The sequence below is a fragment of the Gracilinanus agilis genome, chromosome 2 (genome assembly GCF_016433145.1).
Source record: "Gracilinanus agilis isolate LMUSP501 chromosome 2, AgileGrace, whole genome shotgun sequence".
Lineage (NCBI taxonomy): Eukaryota > Metazoa > Chordata > Mammalia > Didelphimorphia > Didelphidae > Gracilinanus > Gracilinanus agilis.
Genome location: NC_058131.1, coordinates 227,152,926 through 227,174,498, shown reverse-complemented (window position 1 = coordinate 227,174,498; position 21,573 = coordinate 227,152,926). Strand labels below are relative to the sequence as shown.

General features: G+C 37.3%; 1 protein-coding gene across 1 annotated transcript in view; it reads right to left on the bottom strand.

Annotated features, from left to right (window-relative positions):
- The window catches only part of CAPN13 (calpain 13), a 239,059-nt gene that overhangs the window by 52,814 nt on the left and 164,672 nt on the right, over positions 1-21,573 (bottom strand). Inside the window, exons 6-8 of the mRNA XM_044659593.1 lie at positions 20,137-20,308; positions 14,635-14,700; positions 5,471-5,562 (exon numbers count right to left, since the gene is read on the bottom strand). Coding sequence (XP_044515528.1) covers positions 5,471-5,562; positions 14,635-14,700; positions 20,137-20,308 — 330 coding nt within the window. The remainder of the gene's footprint in view (positions 1-5,470; positions 5,563-14,634; positions 14,701-20,136; positions 20,309-21,573) is intronic.

Below are 21,573 nucleotides of genomic sequence, written 5' to 3'. Positions count from 1 at the left end.
CAATTGGATGTATGATTTTAAAATAGAAATTTATAATTAAGTGATAATTGCATTTTCTACAAGTAAGAAAAAAATAAATTTAGTGTAAATCAATAAGGCATTGATTTATGTAAGCTTACTTCTAAGTGGGTGCAATTGGGATTTTAATTATGGCTGAGATTAGAGTACCTGAGCGTCTGCCCATCACTACATTTCTCCCTAAGTTGAGAAGAAATATAATACCTGGACACCAACAGAAGCCTCTTAAAGCTTCCTGCAGCTTCTATCCAGATTGCTAAGACACAAACATTTTCTTTTCAGAGAGCTTATAAAGGAATGGACACTACCAACAATGAAAGCCTGCACAACACAACAGTTTAGGTTCTAAAATGTTAGTGTGAACACACTGCTCCACTTCCTTCTCAATACATATTCAAAAAAGCTTCTATAAACCATCCCTAGATATCTATCCCATTGCCTATAGGATAAACTCTAAAATGCTTAGTCTGCCATTCAAGACTGTGGATAGGATTTGCTCCCCAGGACTCTCTTACTCAGCATCCCATTTGCGTGTTTATGCTACGCGCTAACCTAGGGAGGATATAACTTTGGTGGAATCCTGCCTCTCTCTCTCTTTCCCTGAATGCGGCTGCTGAAGCTGGCTTTCAGCCAGGTAGGAGAATTGACACACGTGGTCTTACTTTAGTTAGAAATTTAGGCTTTTAACTTTTATTTCTACTTTTTATTTCTTCTACTTCAAGTGATTATTAATAAACTTTATAAAATTAATACTTGGAGTTATTGATTATTAATTTAAATATTGCATTACTTTCTTCATTTTGGACCCTGATCAGGAGTTGCAGTCCAAGGATCTGTTTTCAAACACCTCTGTCATTTAATGTATTTGTGACACTGGACAATTCACTTCACCATCCTGAGTCTCAGTTGCCTAATCTGTAAATTGGGGGAAGAGAATGTTGGTCCCAATAATATCTAATCTCCCTTCCTCTTCTAAATCTATGATCTTATGACAATAATACATAAGACCAGAGGAGTATAGGGCCTTGCCTATCTTTCTGTACTGGACATGGAGTAAGAAAGTCCCAAGTTCAAGTCTGGACTCAGATGCATAGCTTTGTGACCCTGGGCAAATCACTTAAGCTACCTCTGCCTGAGTTTTTGCTATTACTAAATCATTTCAGTTGTGTCTGACTCTTTGTGACTCCATTTGGAATTTTCTTATAAAAGATACTGGAGCGGTTTGCCATTTCTTTATCTAGCTGATTTTACAAATGAAGAAACAGAGGCTAAAAGGGTTAAGTGACTTGCTCAAGATCACACAACTAATAAATATCTAAGACTGGATTTGAATTCATGAAGATGAGTCTTCTTGACTCCAGGTCTGAAACTCTATCCACTGTGCCACCTAGCTGCATATTCCAATGTGCTTATGGAAATGTAAGAAAGTTACTTTTAGATATATGGACAGAGAGAAAATTCTTAAACTAAGGATGGAGGTGACTAAAAAAGGTTAAAAAGAAAATATTTGAAAGTCTTAAAAAATATCACACAAGTGTTGTTCCTCCATTTTCAAAGGGGAACAATCAGTAATGCCTTCAATTGTGAGGGAATTGGATTAAGTGAGACAATGTTACAAAATCATTAGCTTCCCTTTCTCTTCCCTTCCAGAGTTGTCAAAATTCTGTAACAAGACAAAAGTCAAGATGAAAAAAAATCCTGTAACAAGACAAAAGTGGAGGACTGGAATACAGTGGATGACCCTGGCATCTGATGTCTGCCCAAGCTCCAAGTGGCCCACAGTGCCTGCTTCATCTGCCTTCATGACTGTTGGAAAAAATTGTTCTCATCTGCTCATTCCCCTGAGAGGTGGGGGGAGGTCTTCACATGCTTGGTCAGATATCCCCCTACTCACTGATGAGTCTGAAGACTGTCAATTACCCTCAACCTAGTTTAGCTCATCTCCCAAGACAATCTTTCTGGGATGTGGCTGCTGAGTATGCTACAACTTTTTGGAGCCACAACTGAAAGTTGAGTGAAAAGTGGACATTAAAGGTAGAAGAGCAGCCCTTAAAAAGGCTTGGCAAATCCTCATACTCGACATGCTAGTCCTCCCAAACACCTCTTAGGAAAAGGGATTGGGAAAAATCTTTGTATCAATTTACCCTGATAAAGAACTAATAGCCAAGATATATTGGAGATTTAAGTAAATGTAGAAGACCAAGAGTTACTTCCCAATGAATAAGTAGCCAAAAGGATATGATAAAACAGTTTTTCAAAGATGATTTACTATCCATAACCACATAAAATGCTACAAATAACTAAAAAAAATAAGAAAAATGGAAACAACTCTCAAGAGTCACCTCACTGATTATGAAAATGACAGGTGCAAGAACTGGTATACATTGGATGGACTATCAAAAGTTAGAAATATTAGTACACTACTGGTGGAGCCAAGAATTGGTTCAGTTGTTCTGGAAAACAATGCCAAACTATTCTGGTAAAGTCAGTAAGTTATATTATGCCCATTGACCTAGGCATAATACCACTCCTGGAAATATTTAAACCCAAAATGTATCAAATATGTAAATCAGAATCAAAATATGAATACATGCGCACGTATATGTACACACATGCATATATGTATAGATATACTCATGTTGTGTATATATGCATATGCCCATATGCATATACATTTTCTTATATATGTGTATATATACAAATATGTAGATGTGTGTATATGTGTATATACAGGTATCCCTTCCACATCATGGGGCATAGGAATACAGCACCTCTGAGATCTTAAAAATCTGAATAAAAATTTTTTGGCCCTCCCTTCATACCAGAGAAGGAGTCTGAATTTTTTCTTTTTCTTTTATGGGGTGTTTATAGCAATATATATATATATATATACACACACACACACACACATTTTTTTATGCAGTTCTGAGTTTCTAAATTTTGTGTCTTCTCTGGCCTTCACTGTCTGTCATCTGAAGCTTCTACAAAACTCTCTCCATATTTCCAATTAATTTCTTTCAAAATCATGATGAGAAAAGTCACAATGCAGAAGGGATACCTCTGTGTGTGTGTGTTTGCATGCGCATATGCGCACGTGCTCATTTTTTCAGGCTCTACATTTGGAATGACTGGAAAATATTTTCTCCCTATACTTTCTTTTGATCTTCATTTGGTTCTTAAATTAATGGGGTTTTTGTCATGTTGATCCCATAGCACCTAGATGGAGATTGAAGGTCTGGTAGTATTCTCCCAAACCTCTTAGTCCTCAGTCTGAAGTAGGATGGCTGACAAGTCTGACTTGGCTCCTTGGTCTTTTCTCTTTAGCACTCACCCATATGAAAAAGTTACTTAAACAAACTATATGCAGTGATGGTGAACCTTTTAGGGACCAAGTGCCCAAACTGCACCCTCACACTGCATGTGAGCCACCCCCTTACCTCAGACAGGGGAGGGAGGAAGTGCTCCCATTAAGCTGCTGGGCAGAGGGGCAGGCGATGGGAGAAATGTCCTCAGGTGAGGTAGAGAGGGGCAGGGGGAGCTCCCTCCAGCATGTTTGCTATAGGTTTGCCAACATGGGACTATAACAACCACCAAATTCCTCTCCTTCATCCTGGTCTTTAATAGAGTAGACATGGAGTCAGGAGATAGTGATTTCTTAAAGTTTCTTTTCAGTATAGTACTATATATTAACTCTAGTTCATCACTTCTTGCCTAAGCTACTACAATAGTCGAACACAACTCTCTGCCTTCACTCTCTTACTCCGCTCTCCTGCCCTACCTCATTTACCTCCAATCTCCTCTTGCATATTGCTTTAAAATTAATTTTCTTAATACATAGGTCTAATAATGAGATCTCCTGCTACCAAACCTCTAATTACTATAAGCTGCCTCCTGAATGAAATATAAACAACTTTGTTTATTCAAGGATCTTCACAATTTGTTCCCAACCTGTGTTTCTAGGCAGATCTACCTCTGCTCCCCTATATACACTGTATTTTCCAGCCAAATTAGATGACTCAAGGCTCATTTTATATTTCCAGTTTCATACTTTTAATTTTATTTCTATTGTTTCCTTTATCCATAATGCTTAGCATCTGTTAAATTCTTTTCCATCTTATAAGATTGAGTTCAATGCCACCTCCTTCAAGTCCCCTTCCTTGATATATTCAGCCAAAGGAAGTTATAGGGCCATTATAATATAGAATGATTATAGCTATTCTTGGTTGCTCCTAAGAACTGAATTAGGATTAACGTGGGGGAGGGGATTTATATGAAGAAAGATTTTAGTTTATTGTAAGTATAACCCCTGTCCCAAAGCCCATTGGTATGGGTCTTTCTCCTTCTTGGTAGAGATGAAGGCCCTGACCTGTTTGAAGGGTGGGATGGAGTTGATGAGAGAAAGAGAACTTCAGTGCTCAATTTCCCCTCTGGGACTGGTTAAACTTCAAACTTTCTTTGAGTATTGAATCAGCTTCCCGTTTTGAGAAAGAAGATGAATAAGACCAACCCTACTGAAGGCTGCTGAAGGAAAACAAACAAACAAAATCTGGAAAGACATGAGAGGAGCTAGTAGTCTTCATCATATATTTATTCCCAGATTACTTCTCTAGAGACTTTAGGGAATTTCTCCTTGGGTGAGATACAGGATTCTTTTGTTTGAGTTGTTATTTCACTCCCAATGAGAAAATTGGGAGTGAAATAACAATTTCCATATTTGTCTCATGTATATTATTCTACATATGCCTTCTCTGATTTATGCTTTGTTTTTCATTTGAATAAATAAGTTTCTTTGCTATTCTTTATGTATGGTCAATGTGAAACTATTTTTTAGTGGGAAAGGAGTCAAACTCTGGATGTAGAGTTTGGAGTCCTCTCCCCGCCAAAAATGATAAAGTAATTAGAAGTGAAATGGCGTCTGATCATATGCCTTAGAATATTTAAGGAAACAGATACTGTTTGCTTCAGCTTCCTCATCCATTAAGTGAACTAGAGAAGAAAATGACAAACCACTTCAGTATCTTTGCCAAGAAAACTCAAAGGGCGTCACAAAGAGTTGGACACAACTGAAAAACAACTAAATAATAACAAAAAAGTATCTATCTTGCCTAGTACCCCCTTTCTCTGAGGATAGAAGAGTGGCATTTAGCCCCAACCTCCTCCTACCCGTTCTGGAAGAAATGAAAGTCTCTCTTGGAGAAAGGTTGTGGGAAAAGAGGCTAGAGATATCTATTTTCCCTCCCTTCAAGTCATAAAACAACACCCTCTTACTACAAGTGAAGTCCATGAGTAATCTTTATACATAGAGAAATGTCATATCTTTTAGAAAAAAAGGGATCCCTGAAATTCTATGGTTTTACCCCCCATGGAAGAAACAAGGATATATGTATGTGTGTGTGTGTGTGTATACATATATATATATATGTATATATATATATATATATAAATCTCATACTTATCACTCCAACGTCCTAGCCATTCTTCACATCCCCAGCCCCAGGGATTCCACAGTCTAATGAGTTCTTCCCTGCCAGTGCTCAAATGAACCTGTGAGAGAAGAACAAAGAAAAAAAAGTAGGATAGTTAGCAAAAAGATGGGGAACAGAAATTCAGATACTTTTTACATCCAAGGATAAATTTAATTTCTGACTTCATTTGGCTATGGCCAAACCTTTTTTTTTTTCCAATGAAGCAAGGAGAAAAAAATCAATATTTCTCTGCTATACTGTGCTGAAATGAGTCAGAAGAAAAATTGTGCTTTCCTCCATTTTCTTTCTCTGCTCAGCTGAACTTGCAAGGAACTCCCCTTGGCAGGTGTCAGCTTTCTGATTCAGTACAATTGGTCTCATGGACCTAAAGAATGTGGAGACTCAATAACACTGGGTTATAACTCTAGATTCAGTGGAATAGAACTTTACGAAGTCATAGCCTTTCCTAAGCAATTTTATTAGAATCAGCAAACTCAGCCTTACAAATTCTCCCCCTTTCTCAGTCTCAGTTGGATCTGATTTTCTGTATTCAAATTACTGTGGCAAAGAAGGGAAAGTCGAGAAGCAGAAGACTCGCTTGACTCCAGAACCAAGGACAGATATTGCCAGATCTCTTCTTGGCCCAACTCTTACTTGGAAAATTGGGGATGTTCACACTGACCAGAATCACAGAATCTCAGTTAGAAGACACCTCAGAAATCAGTTTGTACAACTCATAAGTGAATATCTGAATAACAATTCCCTCTATAGTACATCTGACTAGTAGTGACCCAGCATTTGCTTGGAGAACTCTAGTGATGGGATCTGAAAGATGAAGGGATGTTGCAGTACAATAGAGATCAATCAAGCAATTATCACAGGTCTTCTATGTTCAAGGCACTGTGCCATGCACTAGTGAAGTAAAGAGTTAAACAATCCTGGTTCTTGGGGAGCTTACTTTCTAATAGATAAAAAACTTGAACTTGATTCTTGTTTTCAGTTGGATTAGATGATCTGAAAGATGTCTTCTGGTTCTACATCTATGATCCTAGGATCTTATTTGATATCTTGTTATCAAAGTAGGTACTTATCACTCACTCTCACTTTAACTCCTTGATCAGAAAGTCAATAAAGGATCCTGAGTCACTTTCTCCCCTTCCCCCCACTTTCACTTTTTAAAATTCTAAATGAGCCCTTGGGATGCTAGGCCTTTGAGCTTGTTACCTCCTGTAGTATTTAAGGATCCAGTCTTTAAAGAGCATCTTCACTATTGTCTTTCCTAATTCGAAATGGTATGGAATCTTGGGGAGTATGCTTCTGGGGAATAAGAAATGGAGGCTCATTTAGCCCACTCCTGATCTCTGGGACGTTATTTTCTATTTTCTGTAGGCTTAGTGTGGTGATGAAAAGCTTTTTAATTGACTGCTGGGCTGGAACCAAGTATGCATATAAAAGGTTTTAAGAAATAACCTCTTGCTCCCTTCTTTGATGTCTATTGAGGAGGAAAATTTGCTCTAATTCTCCATAAGAGGAGAAAGGCAATAGTTTTGGTTACCTTATTTCCCTAGCCACTTCTGGTGGTTTTGCTTTTTCATGATTTCAGGTGAATAAGTATCCTGTGATGGGAATACTCAGGCATCCAGTGAGATAGCAAGGTCTATGAAAGCCATTTGAGGTTCAACTAACAACTGAGTTTCAGAAGCAGTGATAGCTGTGTCGCTGAGTTGTTTCAGTTCTGTCTGACTCTTCATGACCCCATTTGGAGTTTTCTTGGCAAAGATTCTGGAATGGTTTGTCATTGCCTTCTCTAGATAATTTTATAGATGAGGAAACTGAGGCAAACAGGGTTAAATGACTTGCCCATTGTAAGTGTCTGACATCAGAGTTGAACTTATAAAGATGGGTTTTCCTGACTCCAGGCTAGGTACTATATCCACTGAGTCAACTGAATGCTCCAAATAGGAACTGTAACCGAGTCCAGTAAAGAGATTGAGCAGCAGCCCTGGAGAGCAACCTATTGGACCCAGTTTATTAAGGAAGCAACTTAGATGAGAAAGAGGGAAATTCATTCACTGGCCATGTCAACAAGTCAAGTCAACAGGCATTTATTAAGCATTTATTAAATACCAGGCACTGTGCAGACTGGGAATACAAATAAAAGCAAAAGGAAAGACACTCTCTACCCTCAAGGAACTTATAGTTTAATGGGAGAAAACAATACAAAAGATAGTTGAAAAAAGCTGGGAGATAGAGAAGGTATCCACTTGGGTGATTAGGGACAAAGTCCAGAGAGTAAAGAATGGATTTGGGAGAGGAATGGCTCTCTTGGGCACTTTCAATTGGAATGCACCAATAGGAGTGAGGAAGGTAGGAGTGATCATTCAAACTTTTAGAAAATAGAGAGGGAGTGGGAAGTTGAGGAGAATCTGAGAGGACTCCAAGATGAACCAATTCCAATTAGGAAGGCTGGAGGATTCAGAAAAGCACCAAGAACAGGACTAAATGACCATTATTAGAGGGACAGTCCTGAGAAACTAGAGCCAAATTCTGAACCCAGAGCATAGGAATGGAAAATTTGAACAATTTCTTTGGGCACAGTCTAAAGATTCTGTTGAATCAGAGTAACAAAGGGAATGCTTTTCTCTTAGAATCCAGATGAAAAGAACCTCTATGGAGATGAAGAGAGTTGAAATAAATAGCCATACTTTGGATTTTGGTGGAGGATGAATTTACAAAGGCAAAGTAAGTTCCAAAATGATTGGCTGATAGGGAGAGGACTTCTTTATCTGAATCAAGAAAATGGAATAACATGAGTTACACCTGTAATTACAAATTACTCCTACAATTTACCTAGTCTGTACATAGATTTTACCAATAGATTCCCTCATATTATGATAAAACAGTGTGTACATGCTTCATAGCAAATACTGTACTAAAGTAGACAAAGACCAAGTAGGCAAGAGGCGTTTCAAGAGCAGGAAAAGGGAAAGGTTGACTCTCGGGACCATCAGTCTTTAGAGAAGACATTTCCCAAACTTGCTAATGGAATTTAGCTTGATAAGCCTTCCATTTACCTTAAAATGGTGCATTCCTTCCAAATAAATGACTACCTATAGCCCAAAGTGCAGAAATAATATTGGTTTTATGTTTGATTATGCTATCATTTATGAAGATGAGAAAGGGTCTCATCCCCAAGCAACTCTATCTGCCTGCTGTACTATTTGAAATTCCTTCATTGGAGAGTCATTCTGTTGGGTTAAATAGATTTTCATTCCTGAAATCATCACTTAGGATACAAATACTCTGGGAAAAGTAATTAAGTTATTGTATTTCAAAACTATATGTGAATTACTTAATTAAATGGTTTTCCTGTGCTTAGAGCAGGGCACTACAGCAATGATAACTGTATCAAATTTCCAAGCTCATTTAATCTAAGCCCTTTATTTTACAAATGAGTAGAATACGGAATATTGGGGGATGGATAAAAGAAATGAAAGCAGATTTGGGAGGTCACTTGAGAAAAACTGTTTGTTTCATAATTTCCATAATTCCAACTGGCCTAGGAAAAAGTAGTGTGCCATTTTGATTGGTATGATATGTCCTGACTTCCATTGCCTGAGAACTACTTGTGCTACTGTTTTGGGATTATCAGTAGTACTCTGTCTGAGATGAGGGCCCAATTTTTTTTCCGTTATTTTGTGTCTGATCAACAGAACAATAGACACTGTGTGACCAGAGCTGTCATCTCCCTCTCCTGACATGAACCAAACTTTATGTTCTGATAGTCACATTCTAATACTTCCTCTGTTAACACTTCCCAGACTATTTATTAGGGTCTAATCATAATGTTCCAATATCTTTGATAGAGAAATTGGGTTGTAATGTTTTGCAAATCTTTTCCATTTTTCTTTTGCTTGTAATTCTTTTCTCAGTTTTATTCCTCAGTTTCTTTGGGATGACTTAGTTTAGTATGGAATTTTTTAACAAGCTTTCTTTATGTAAGAGCAGAGTTTATTAAATGAACCAATTTTCCCACTTGCCCTATTTAAAGTGACTAACACAGTCTAGCCCTGATACCTTTATCAGGTGAAAACACCCCTATTGAATCAATCAATCAAAGGCATTGAATGAATGAGTCATACCTTTTAGGGACTTGACTGACCTAACAGTGAGGGTAGGAGCTGGGACGATAGTGCTACTACCTGTGTTACATTTAGACTGGTTTTACTTGCCATTGATTTTCTCTGTATTGTAAGAACATTGTTTAGAGTCATCTATCATCTTCTTCATAAGATTTTGTATATAAGTTTATATTCCACCCTAGCATTATCTTTGGCAGCCATCTCACTCTATTTGATAAGCTGGGGTAGGTGGTCAAAGGAAACCAAAATGAATCAAGTACCTTCTATGTGCCAGGCACTGTGCTAAGCACTTGAGAAATGTTATTTCATTTGATTTGTCAAATGTTTTCTGACTAAGAAATTTTTTGGAATCCTTTGATCTCTCCCTTGTACCAATTATTTTACATCGGCTTAATTTCTAGATGAAGTTATTTATAGATGGTGTTGGTGTTACATATCTTTATATTTCTGCTATGTATTATATGTATTCAACAGAAATATAAGGTTAAATATAAAGGTGATATAGTTCTTAAAAACTAATAATAAATAACTTGAAGCTTATACTTTTAGGTACACTTCACAATTTTTGCTAATTCATTGAATTTCTTTTGGTGACACTAAGTTTAAAATTTTAATTATTGTGGAAAAAAAAGAATGGAATGGTGCCCTTAGCCAGGTTTCCTCAGTATATAACTTACAGATATGGAATTGTATGGACACTGAGAAAAGGAAAGCAATGATTCAGAAATACTCTGAAAGCAAAGCTAAGGGAGCTATCCACTTAACTGTCCTGTTTGCTCCAAGTGAGTGATTTTCCGTGTTTGGTGAGTAATAAAGAAAGCCAATTTCATTTATCATTCTATTTGTGCATCTAGGTTTTGGAGGATGATATGAAAGACTGGAGAATGAGCAGACAAAAAACATTTGTGCACAAGCATAATCTTTGAACTTATTGGTTAGGGCTCTTTTTCAAATTAGTAGGTCTCCTCCAGAGTTAGAGCCTTGGCTTCTCTGGGAGATCTGTTCTGGAGCTGGTGGAAGGTGTTAGACTTCCATTAAGCTTTCTGTTTGTGATATTCTTTGGCAGGGAGTGTAGTATTAATATTCAGTCTATAGTTAGTTGATTCAGTTAAGTTAGAGCCTGCCAGGTATCGCTTCAATGAAGCAAACCAGACTATGAATAGTATCCCGAAACATTCACATGAACTCTTTTCTAGGACTATATGATTCTTCCTTCACAGATAACTAGAAATTGTCACTTAACTTCTCCAAATCTTAGTTTTTTTCCTCTAAAAAGGAAGGGAAGGGATTAGATGATCTCAAAAGGTGATGTAATATTGATCAGCAACCTGTTCCCATAGATCAGTGGTTTCCAAACTTTTTTGGCCTATCGACCCCTTTCCAGAAAAATATTACTTAGCCCCCTGGAAATTAATTTTTTTAAAAAAATTTAATAGCAATTAATAGGAAAGATAAATGCACCTGTGGCCATCACTGTTCCTTGGATCATTGCAGCACCCACCAGGGGGCAGTAGCACCCACTTTGGGAATCACTGCCATAGATTGAGAAACTACTCATGGTGGGTCAGAGAATCATAGATTTAGAGCTGGAAGGGACCCAAAATATTATCTCATCTAACATACTAATTTTAGAGGATAAAACTCAGACCCACAGTGGGGAAGTTAATTGATCAAGGATAGAGAGGAAGCAACAAATGACAGGAACTAAGATTTGAACTCAGGATCTCTGGCTCAAAGTTCTGGGTTATTTCCATGTCAATACTATCATTTCTATAAACCAAGGGCAAGCATATTATTCCTTCAGATTACTTCTTAATGAGAAGTTTAGCAGGCCTGCTCCCAGGACTATATAGAGCCTTTCTTTATTAATGGGATCCCATAAATGGTTATAAATTGCATTAAAATACATGTGGAAAAGGCTCTTACCTGGGGTCATGAACTGACTTCATGAATGAACATTGGCTCTAAATGGCGCTGTAAGGTCTTACCTCTGCTTTGTATAACAATTTTTTTAACCCTTACCTTCTGTCTTAGAATCAATACTAAGTATTATTTCCAAGGCAGAAGAGTAGTAAGGGCTAGGCAATTGGGCTTAAGTGACTTGCCCAAGATTACAAAGCTAGGAAATATCTGAGACCAGATTTGAATTCAGAAACTCCCATCTTCAGGCATGCTTCTCTATCCACTGAGCCACCTAGATTCCCCTGTGCAGCATTTTTTGATCAAACTTTACACCCCAATGAAAAAGGTAGGAATTCTAGGACTATATTTTTCCTATCCTATGGACTGAATTGTCAAAGATAATGAAATTACTTTTTTCTGAGATTGTTTGAACTTTAGACCCCAGATTCATTTGACCTATTGACATTTGAATCTCATGAATCCCTTAAGATCATAGACAGAAAGATAAAAGGATCTTCAGAGGACAACTAGTTCAGTCCTTTCATTTTACAGATGAAGGAACTGAGGCCCAAAGAGATGAAATGATTTTCCTAAAGACACAGAAGTAATAAGTTCCAGAAATAGAATTTGAACTCAGGACGTCTCTGATTCTATAGTCTTTCCATTGAACCATATTTTAATGCCCCTGAGAATCAGGAAACTACTTCTCAAGGCTAAGATAATATTTCTAATAAATTGGAAAAGGCAGATCTATGAGGTACAGAACGCAGTGAGAGGTCATGAGGTGGCATGGAAAGAGCCACATTAGACTGTAAGCTCCTTGAGGGCAGAAACTGTCTTTTGCCTCTTTTTGTGTGTCCTTCATTTGACACAGTGCCTGTCACATGGTTATTATTGTTTTGGTCTAGTCATTTCAGTTGTGTCCAAAACTTTGTGACCGCCATTTGGGGTTTGTCTGGCAAAGGTACTATAGTGGTTTGCCATTTCTTTCCCTAGCTCATTCTACAGATGAGGAACTGAGGCAAACAGGATGAAGTGACCTACCCAAAGTCACACAGCTGTAAGAGTCTGAAGCTAGATTTGAACCTGGGAAGATGAGTCTTCCAGACTTAAGGCCCAGGCACTTTATCTAATATGCCACCTAAGATGCCCTTGGCATATAGTAGGTACTTAATAAATGCTTATTGATTGAAAGTTTAAAGGAGCTGCTTCCTTTAAAATCGGCCTTTAATTAGCTATGAGACCTTAGAAACTGTGAAAATTTATTTTTCACATGCTGTTTTAATTCGTGTTTATTAGGGAGAATTATTGTATATTTCTGTGTCTGAAGTCTAGGTCAGAGATTTCATCCAGTCTACTGCTTTTTGCATTTTCTTTGTCCTTAGGAATCTGAAAAAATGTCTTCCTCTTAAACAGAATTTGGTTAATAAATGAAGGGGAGAGGTTCTTTTCCAACTTTGGTATCTGTTAAATGTCTCCCTTGTCCCCCTGTGGGAATGGGAAGGTGTGGATGGTTTGATAGACACCTCTTTATTTGCTGTCCACCAATTAGAAATGTCTTGGGGCTTGTTCAAGGGAAGGGCTGAATTATGAGTTCCTAAAACTATTTATTAAGCTGTCTGACCCAGCTTCCATGTTGGTGGTCATTTGAGAGGAGCACAGACCTACATGTCACTTTTTTGATTATGATGCTGGCCTAACCAATAAATGGATACATATTTAATAAAAATGATATTTTTACCCCCAAAGATACCAACAGAATCTTTGCATCTTAGTTTCCTCATCTACAAAATGAAGAAATGGATCCAAATGATCTCTTAAGATTTCCAACCTTGAAGTTTTACTAATCTATGATTTTCTGAGAGCTGAGGGAATCATCCACAAATACCCATTTCTGTTGTGTTGAGAAAGTTCTTATCCTTGTCTTCCAAGCATTTGATAGTTTCTAAATGAGCTCTAAGGAGTCTATGCCAGAACTTACTCACAATATAGGCTGTTCATTTCTCCTGGGACAGAATGTTTTACTTTATACTTTCAAGACAGTGTCTAGATAGTTTCTGTCTTTTTTTCTTTCTGGTTCTCCAAGAAGGCTAGCCCCTTCTAGAGGGGCCATGGTGAAACTATGTGAAGTACAGCTAATTGGTTTAGTTTTAATGTACATCTCAAAGTCCTGGGAGAGAGTATTGGAGGAACTAGTTTTATTCTCTCCCCCAAGAAGTAGGAGCATCTTCCACTTTCAGATGGCAATTAAGTTTAATGTTGATAGACATCATGTCAAAATGGGTAGACTTTTATTTTATTTTTTCAATTTGATAGGCAAGGTCAGGGGTGAAAGGTATTTGGCTTCTTAAAGTCACTCTTCTAGTCCATTCTCTCCACCCCTACCCCTACTGCCACCTCCCTGGAAATTTTTTGTTTTTATTTTTTTGTTTTTTGTTTTTATTTTTTAAAACCCTTAACTTCTGTGTATTGGCTCATAGGTGGAAGAGTGGTAAGGGTGGGCAATGGGGGTCAAGTGACTTGCCCAGGGTCACACAGCTGGGAAGTGGCTGAGGCCGGGTTTGAATCTAGGACCTCCTGTCTCTAGGCCTGGCTCTCACTCCACTGAGCTACCCAGCTGCCCCTTGTTTTTAGTTTTTATGTACTACATCTATCTATCTATCTATCTATCTATCTATCTATCTATCTATCTATCCACACACACATATATATGTTTATATATTTATGTATGTACATGTCTATCCCATTAGAATGGCAGCTTCTAGAAGGCATGCTTTCTTTCACTCTTGCCTTTGTGTCACCAGTGCCTGAGACATGTTGGGGAGAGTAATATATGTTTGTTGATTGATCATTCTTTGCTTGAGAAGTATAAGATAGATGCTGGCTATCAGGAGTAGAAATGGAAGCCTGAAGAATTGCGTGCTCACACAAGAAGGACACAGAGGTAAATGAAGTGTGAGGTGGGATTTGAACTGTGGTCCTTTTCTTCCAGAACCAATACGCTTTTTGCTGACCCTGTCTTCTAGTGTCATCCAGGGAAGGACCACCCCGCTATACCAAACTGTAAATATTTCAGCTTCCTAAAGGAGAAGAGAGAGACCTCTTACCTCTGCGGTTCCTGTCACTGCATAGGCGTGATTATTCACTAGTCCAGACTGTGCTACATCCAAGCCCTTCAAAAGGAAAAAAGTAAGACAAAGGAATTATTCTTAGTGCTGATTTATTACCCAGTAACATAAATTGATGAATATGTAAGTATATACAGAGTGTCTCGAAAGTCTTACCGAAGTCTAACCATGTGTATCTTTGCCAGAAAGATAAGATCCCCCAATTAACAACGGAACAGAACAGAACTGGGCACATTCCTAAGGATTTCTTTTACTGGGTAATCCTCCACTGAATGATAACTAAGCACTTGCTTTCAAATATACCACATCTCAATGAATAATAGGGAAATAGGTATCGAATGATAATACATGCATAACCCAGTGGAATTGCTTGTCAGCTCTGGGAGTGGTGAGGGAAAAGGGGAGGGAGAGAAAATGAATCAGGGAACCATGGAAAAATACTTTAAAAATAATTAAATAAATACATTAATAAAAAAAAAACCACACCACATCTCTATTCATTATTTGCCAGCAAATAGATATTTAGTGCCTCATGTATGGGAATCACTCTGCTAGTTATGGGAATATCAGCTTAAGGAAAATATGGCTCTCATCTTTAAGGAGTTTGCTATCTAGCAAGAAATTTAAAAACAAGTAGACGATGATGATGATGATGATAATTATTACTATTATGATGGGTTTTAATATTGGATATCCCTAATCTCCCCAGGCTGGAAAGGTTGTGACTAATCACAAGTTGAATCTCTCTATAGATTTATCCGAGAGCGTCACTCTGCTCCATTTGTGACCTGGATCAGTTAACTTCTTCTTAGGCAACCTGATTGACTCAGCCATTGTGATTCAGAACTACTGAGTTTAATAAGAGTTCTATCATCCTCAGACCTCCATGGTAGCAAGGATTACAGGTGCATACCACCACTTGTTGTTATTGTTCAGTCATTTTTAGTCATGTCTGACTCTTTACTGGAGCAGTTTGCCATTTCCTTCTCTAACTCAATTTAAGAGAAAGAAAGATAGGAAGAGAGAAAGAGAGACAGAGACAGAGACAGAGACAGACAGAGAGACAGAGAGGAGAAGGGAGGAAGAAAGAAAAAAGAAATACATTTTACAAGTGAGGAAACTGAGGCAAACGAGGTTAAATGACTTGCCCAGAATCACACAGTTAGTGTTCTAGATTTGAACTGACTCTAGGCTCAGTACTTCATCCTGACTGCCACAAAGATTCTATTTATGGATAGCTTTAACTTTTAGGAAATTTTTCCTTACATCAAGTCTAAATCTGTATCTTCTCAACTTTTCCTCTTTGCTTCTGTGTTATGCTTTAGGATTAAACAGAATATAGCAAATTACCTTTTCCACATATCAGGCTTTTAAGTTCTTGAAGACAATGGTAACATTGCTCTTGAGCCTTCCCTTCTTTAAGTTAAGCATTCCTACTTCCCTCAAGGAATCAATGTGTCTCAAACATTGTATAGGGCAGCTGTTCCCAGAACATGATCTGATGGCCCCTAAGGATTCCTGAAACTTTTTCAGGGCATCTGTGAGATCAAAATTAGTTTCATAATAATACTGAGACATTTTAATTTTAATATAGTAAATATTGTTCTACACAACCCACATAAACCAAAGCTCTTTGGGAATAACCTTCACTAATTTTTTTTTGATTTTTTTTTTTTAATTTTAAACCCTTAACTTCTGTGTATTGACTTATAGGTGGAAGATTGGTAAGGGTAGGCAATGGGGGTCAAGTGACTTGCCCAGGGTCACACAGCTGGGAAGTGTCTGAGGCCAGATTTGAACCTAGGACCTCCTGTCTCTAGGCCTGGCTCTCAATCCACTGAGCTACCCAGCTGCCCCCTAACCTTCACTAATTTTTAAGGAGTCCCGAGACCAAATAGTTTGAGAACTATTGGCCTAGGGAAATTGTTCTTCTAATTTTGGACAATTCAAATTGATTTTTTTACACAGAAATATTTCTGAAGTTGAAAAGAACAATTCATTCATTTCCTCTAGCTTGATTTCAGTTCTCCCTAAAGAACATTTATGTTTCTTTTCTCTAATTCTGTTCTCATAATGCAAACTATCTCTTTTCATATCTTATTACCCTGCATAGCCTTATCTACTCAAAGTGTCCTATGTAGACAGGAAATGCTGATTCTTATCAGTATAAATTAATAAATTGACGTTCTAGTTTATTGACAAGAATCTTGTTGAGTTTGATTAGCAAAAGCCACTTCCTCAGATTTTGGCCTATGAGGAATGGATAAAACTGAGTTTTTGAACCCAGTAATCCAAGGTCAAACTTCTGAACTCTAGGCCTCCCCACCAAAAGTAATTCAGTTTTGCTAGAATTTAGGGAGTTTTAAGAGAAGGAGTGGGAGATAAGGCTCCAAAAGTAGCATGTGGCCAGAGAGTAAAGGACTTTGAATGCCAAAGTAAGTCCTTTTACTTTATTCCACAGATAACCTTTCACCAGGAAAAGAATGTGATAAAAACTATTCTTTAAGAGACTATTTTTATTTCCTAAGGTAATCAAGGGAAAAGGAAAAGAAATTATATGTTCTAAAATATTTATAGCAGTTCTTTATGTGGTGACAAAGAACTGGAAACTGAAAGGACGTCCATCAACTGGAGAATGGCTGATGAAGTAATGCTATACGGTTATGATAGAATGCTACTGTGCCAACAAGATGATCACAAAAAAAATATCAGGAAAGACTTATATGAAGTGATGCAAAGTGAAGTGAGCAGAACCAGGAGAATATGGTACAGAGTAAAAACAATAATGTGTGATAATCAGCTGTGAATGACAACTATTATCAACAAGGCAAGGATCCTAGGAAAACTCTAAGGGAATCATGACAAAAAAAATATTCAGTGCTATAGACGAAATAGAAGAAATTTGAATGGAGATTGGCACATAGACATAGCATTCTTTTTCTCTAGTGTAGGGATTATGTGTCTTGTTTCACAACATAATGAACAGGGAACTAGGTACTATATGATAATACACATGTAATCTATATCATATCACCTGCTTTCTTGGGGAGGAAGAGAAGGGGAAGGGAGGGACAAAAAGGAAAAAAAAAGATGAGAGATTTTTGGACATGGACATGTGAGAATTTGCTTTTCTTGGATAAGTATATTTATTAAAATTTATTATATATTTATAACATATCATGCATATTTTGTTATCATTATATTAGCTCTTATATTGTCATATATCTGTATCTGTAAAGATTAATGGTAACTCAAAAAAAAAAAAAGATTAAATGCCAACACTGTAAAGTAGCATTGAGTGGAAGGGCAAGCAACTGGAGCTAGGACACCAGTTAGGAAGCTGTCATTATCTTAGACTAGATTTGAAATTGCCTTGGTAGAGGGAACTTCAGATGAAAAAACCTTCATCACTCAATGGAGATCAACACTTAACCTGAAATTTAGAAACTTAGAGAGCTATCTGAGGGGTACTAGGAGGTTAAATGTCTTGCCCAGACCACTCAGTCAATATGTTTCAAAGGTGAGACTTCCTGAGTTTGAGTCCAGTATTTTTCTAATACTCCACTATTTTTATTTCTATGCTAACAATATCATAAGCTATAATAGTTAGGAGCCTCTAAATGCATCGTAAGCAATTACAAGTACTGCCTTTGCTGCTGATTAAAACTTAGACGTGACTATGATTCTGGAGCACTTATCATTCCTGAAAATATACATTTCATTTTCTTCCCTTGGTGCTTTTAATTATGTTTTTCCCTCTGGCTGAAATGTTGTTCCTATGCCTATTCTCTCTCTCTCTCTCTCTCTCTCTCTCTCTCTCTCTCTCTCTCTCTCTCATAACACACACACACACACATACAACATTCTTTTGTATATTGAAATCCTACTTGTCTTTCTTTCAAGGTTCATGAAACATTCCCTGAATCCTTTAGTCAGAAGTGATTCTTGGGGCAGCTAGGAGGCTCAGTGAATAGAAAGGAAGGCTTGGAGTCAGGAGGATCCAGGTTCAAATATGACCTCAGATAATTCCTAGCTCTGTCATCCTTGTCAACTCAGTTAATTCCAATTGCCAAGCTCTCAACTGCTCTTCTGCCTTGAAACTGATACTTAGTATTGATTCGAAGAAAGTAAGGCTTTAAAAAAAGATTTAGCATTCTGCTTGTCTTATGCCTAATGTCTTATATAGCACATCACAGTCTGCCTTTTCATACACTTGTTTGTATCTTATCTCATCTACTAGATTGTTATCTCATTGAAGGCAGGGAACATGTGCTATCTAATCAATCAATCAATCAAAATATTAAGTGTTTATAATGTGCCAGACCCAGTGCCAAATGCTGGATGCACAAAAAGAAGCCAAAGATAGCCCCTGCCCTCAAAGAGTTTACAATCTAGTGGATCACAATTGTATACCATTCTGAGCTGAGGGCAAAGCTTTACAAATAGTAAAGGAATACAAATATAAAGTAAAAATAATTACAGTTCACATGAGAGTCAGTGTTTTACAGTGGAAAAGAGCAATGGAATCAGAGGATCTGTGGCCAAGTCCCATCACTGACACTTTTCAGGTGTGTAATCCCTAGGCAAGGCATTAACCTTCTCTGGGTGTCAGTTTCCTCATCTGTAAAATGAGAGGTCCTCTAACTCTAAATCTATGAGTACCTACTTAGAACATTCATGTAAGGTAGGTAAGGCGCATGCTTATCTCCATTTTAAAGAGAGGACTTGCTTCAATGTCACACAGTTAGTAAAAGTATATAGAACAAAGGCTTCACCAGGAACTCTTGCAAGGATAGTTTCTTCTCACGACATCAGGCTACCTTGCTAGGCGATAAATAAATATTAGCTAACTGAATGAATCTTTTTGATCTCCAAATCAAGTTTGGTGATATTTAAGATCTTGATTCAATCTTCTTTTATTCCCTTCCTCATTGAGTTAACAAAAATACACATGAGTCATATGATTTAGAGGTAGAAGAAACCATAGACATAATTTGTCCAAATGCCTCACTTTTTTCCCCTTAAGAAAACAGGACCAGAGAGAAGTGATTTACCCAAAGTCACATAAGTAGGAAACAAGAGGAAAGCATCACCTTCCAATCCCAGCCCATTTTTACTTTTACCATTAACTGCTTCACAGTTAGTTTGTGCATCAAACCCCTTCGACTGGGTTAATAGGATCATTGCTCTAGAGCTAGAAAGAAGCTCCAAGGCCATCTAAGCCAGCCCTTCATATTTATAGATGATGAAACAGAGATCTAGTGTACTTAAGGTAGTAAGTAGTAGAGGTCAGGTTTGAACTCAGATCTTCAGATTTCAGAGTCAATATTCATCCCATTATATCACAATGTGAAGACTTCAGCAGAAAAATAAAAAGCCTCTCATTTCATATAAAGTTTAGCACTTTGTCTTTGTCAGGTTAGGACAATGGGGCTCAGTATAACAGTTGGTCAACATGGCACAGCCCCACCTGCTACTCACATTGACAATCCCACATGTTATTACTGAGCCAGATTGCTCAGCCACTTTCAAATTCTTGACCAGATTGAGATGGTCTTTCTTAAGATCAACTGCGGTGACTATCCATCCTGTCAATTCCACCAGTGAGTCAACCAGACTGCCTGAATGCAAGTTGGAGTAGGAGCCATGGAGTCTGTCAATAAGAAACAGGAATTAGCCTCATCAGACATTCAAGAATTCAGAAAAGAAATTTAATGAATTGACTTTTATTAACATTACTTGGGAAGACCAGGGTTTAATTTCAGTCTCTGACACTTACTTGATATATTATCCTGGGCAAGTCACTTAGCTTTGAGTGAACTTTCTAAGACTAATTGTCAGATCAAGTATTGATCTATATTGATAGGTGGTTTCCTTATATTCTTTTTTCCAATGAAATCACAAGTCTGAGCCCAAACAAAATATTATTCCCTAAATAAATAGTTGTTTCATGTATTAATTAAAAACTTTAAAAAATCCTTACCTTCCTTTTTAAAATCTATACTAAGCATTGATTACAAGGCAGAGAAATGGTAAGGAATAGGCAATTGAGGTTAAGTTGCATGGCTAGGAAATGTCTGAAGCAATATTTGAACCGAGGACATCTTGTCTCTAGGCCAAGCTACCTATGCCCCTGAGTCACCACCCTTTGTCATATATATTATTAAGCAAGGTTCACAGGTTTTCAAGCTATTGAGATAAAACCTACAAATTCAATTCAAGTTAATAAATAAGGATTTAAGATTTATTATGTGAAATAAACTTGCATTCTACTAGGAGACATACAGATAAGAATATATAAAGTAATTTCAAGAAGGAAAAAGTGCTTACTAGCAACCAGGATATAGAGGATTGGGAAAAGGTCTCCTGTAGGAGATGGCCTTTGAGTTATACTTTCAAGGAAGTAAAATAATTTTTATGCCAGGGAAGTGAAATAGAAGTACTTTCCAAACATAGGGGATCACTTCCATAAAGATACAGAAGTGAGAGTGTAAGGGGGAAAAGTGGTTTTTTGGGTTCAATATATTAAAAGATGGTTGCCAGAGGATTGAACTATTATCAGTCCTCAAGAATAGTCTCATCAAAATTGACTTTTACGGAAGTTTATTTACAATTAAGAAGAGAGAGAGGAAATAAGGAAATAAGAATCTAACTCAGTAGGCAATTTACTATGATCCTCTAATTAATCCAGGTAGATCTAATTAACCCACAGCCAAGAGTCAGAGGGCCAGAGGACTGGAGGTGAATGAAGCAAAAATTCATTCACAGAGTCTATTAAAGAAGTTCTTTTCTTTTCTTTTCTTTTCTTTTCTTTTCTTTTCTTTTCTTTTCTTTTCTTTTCTTTTCTTTTCTTTTCTTTTCTTTTCTTTTCTTTTCTTTCTTTTTTTTTAAACCCTTACCTTCCATCTTGGAGTCAAT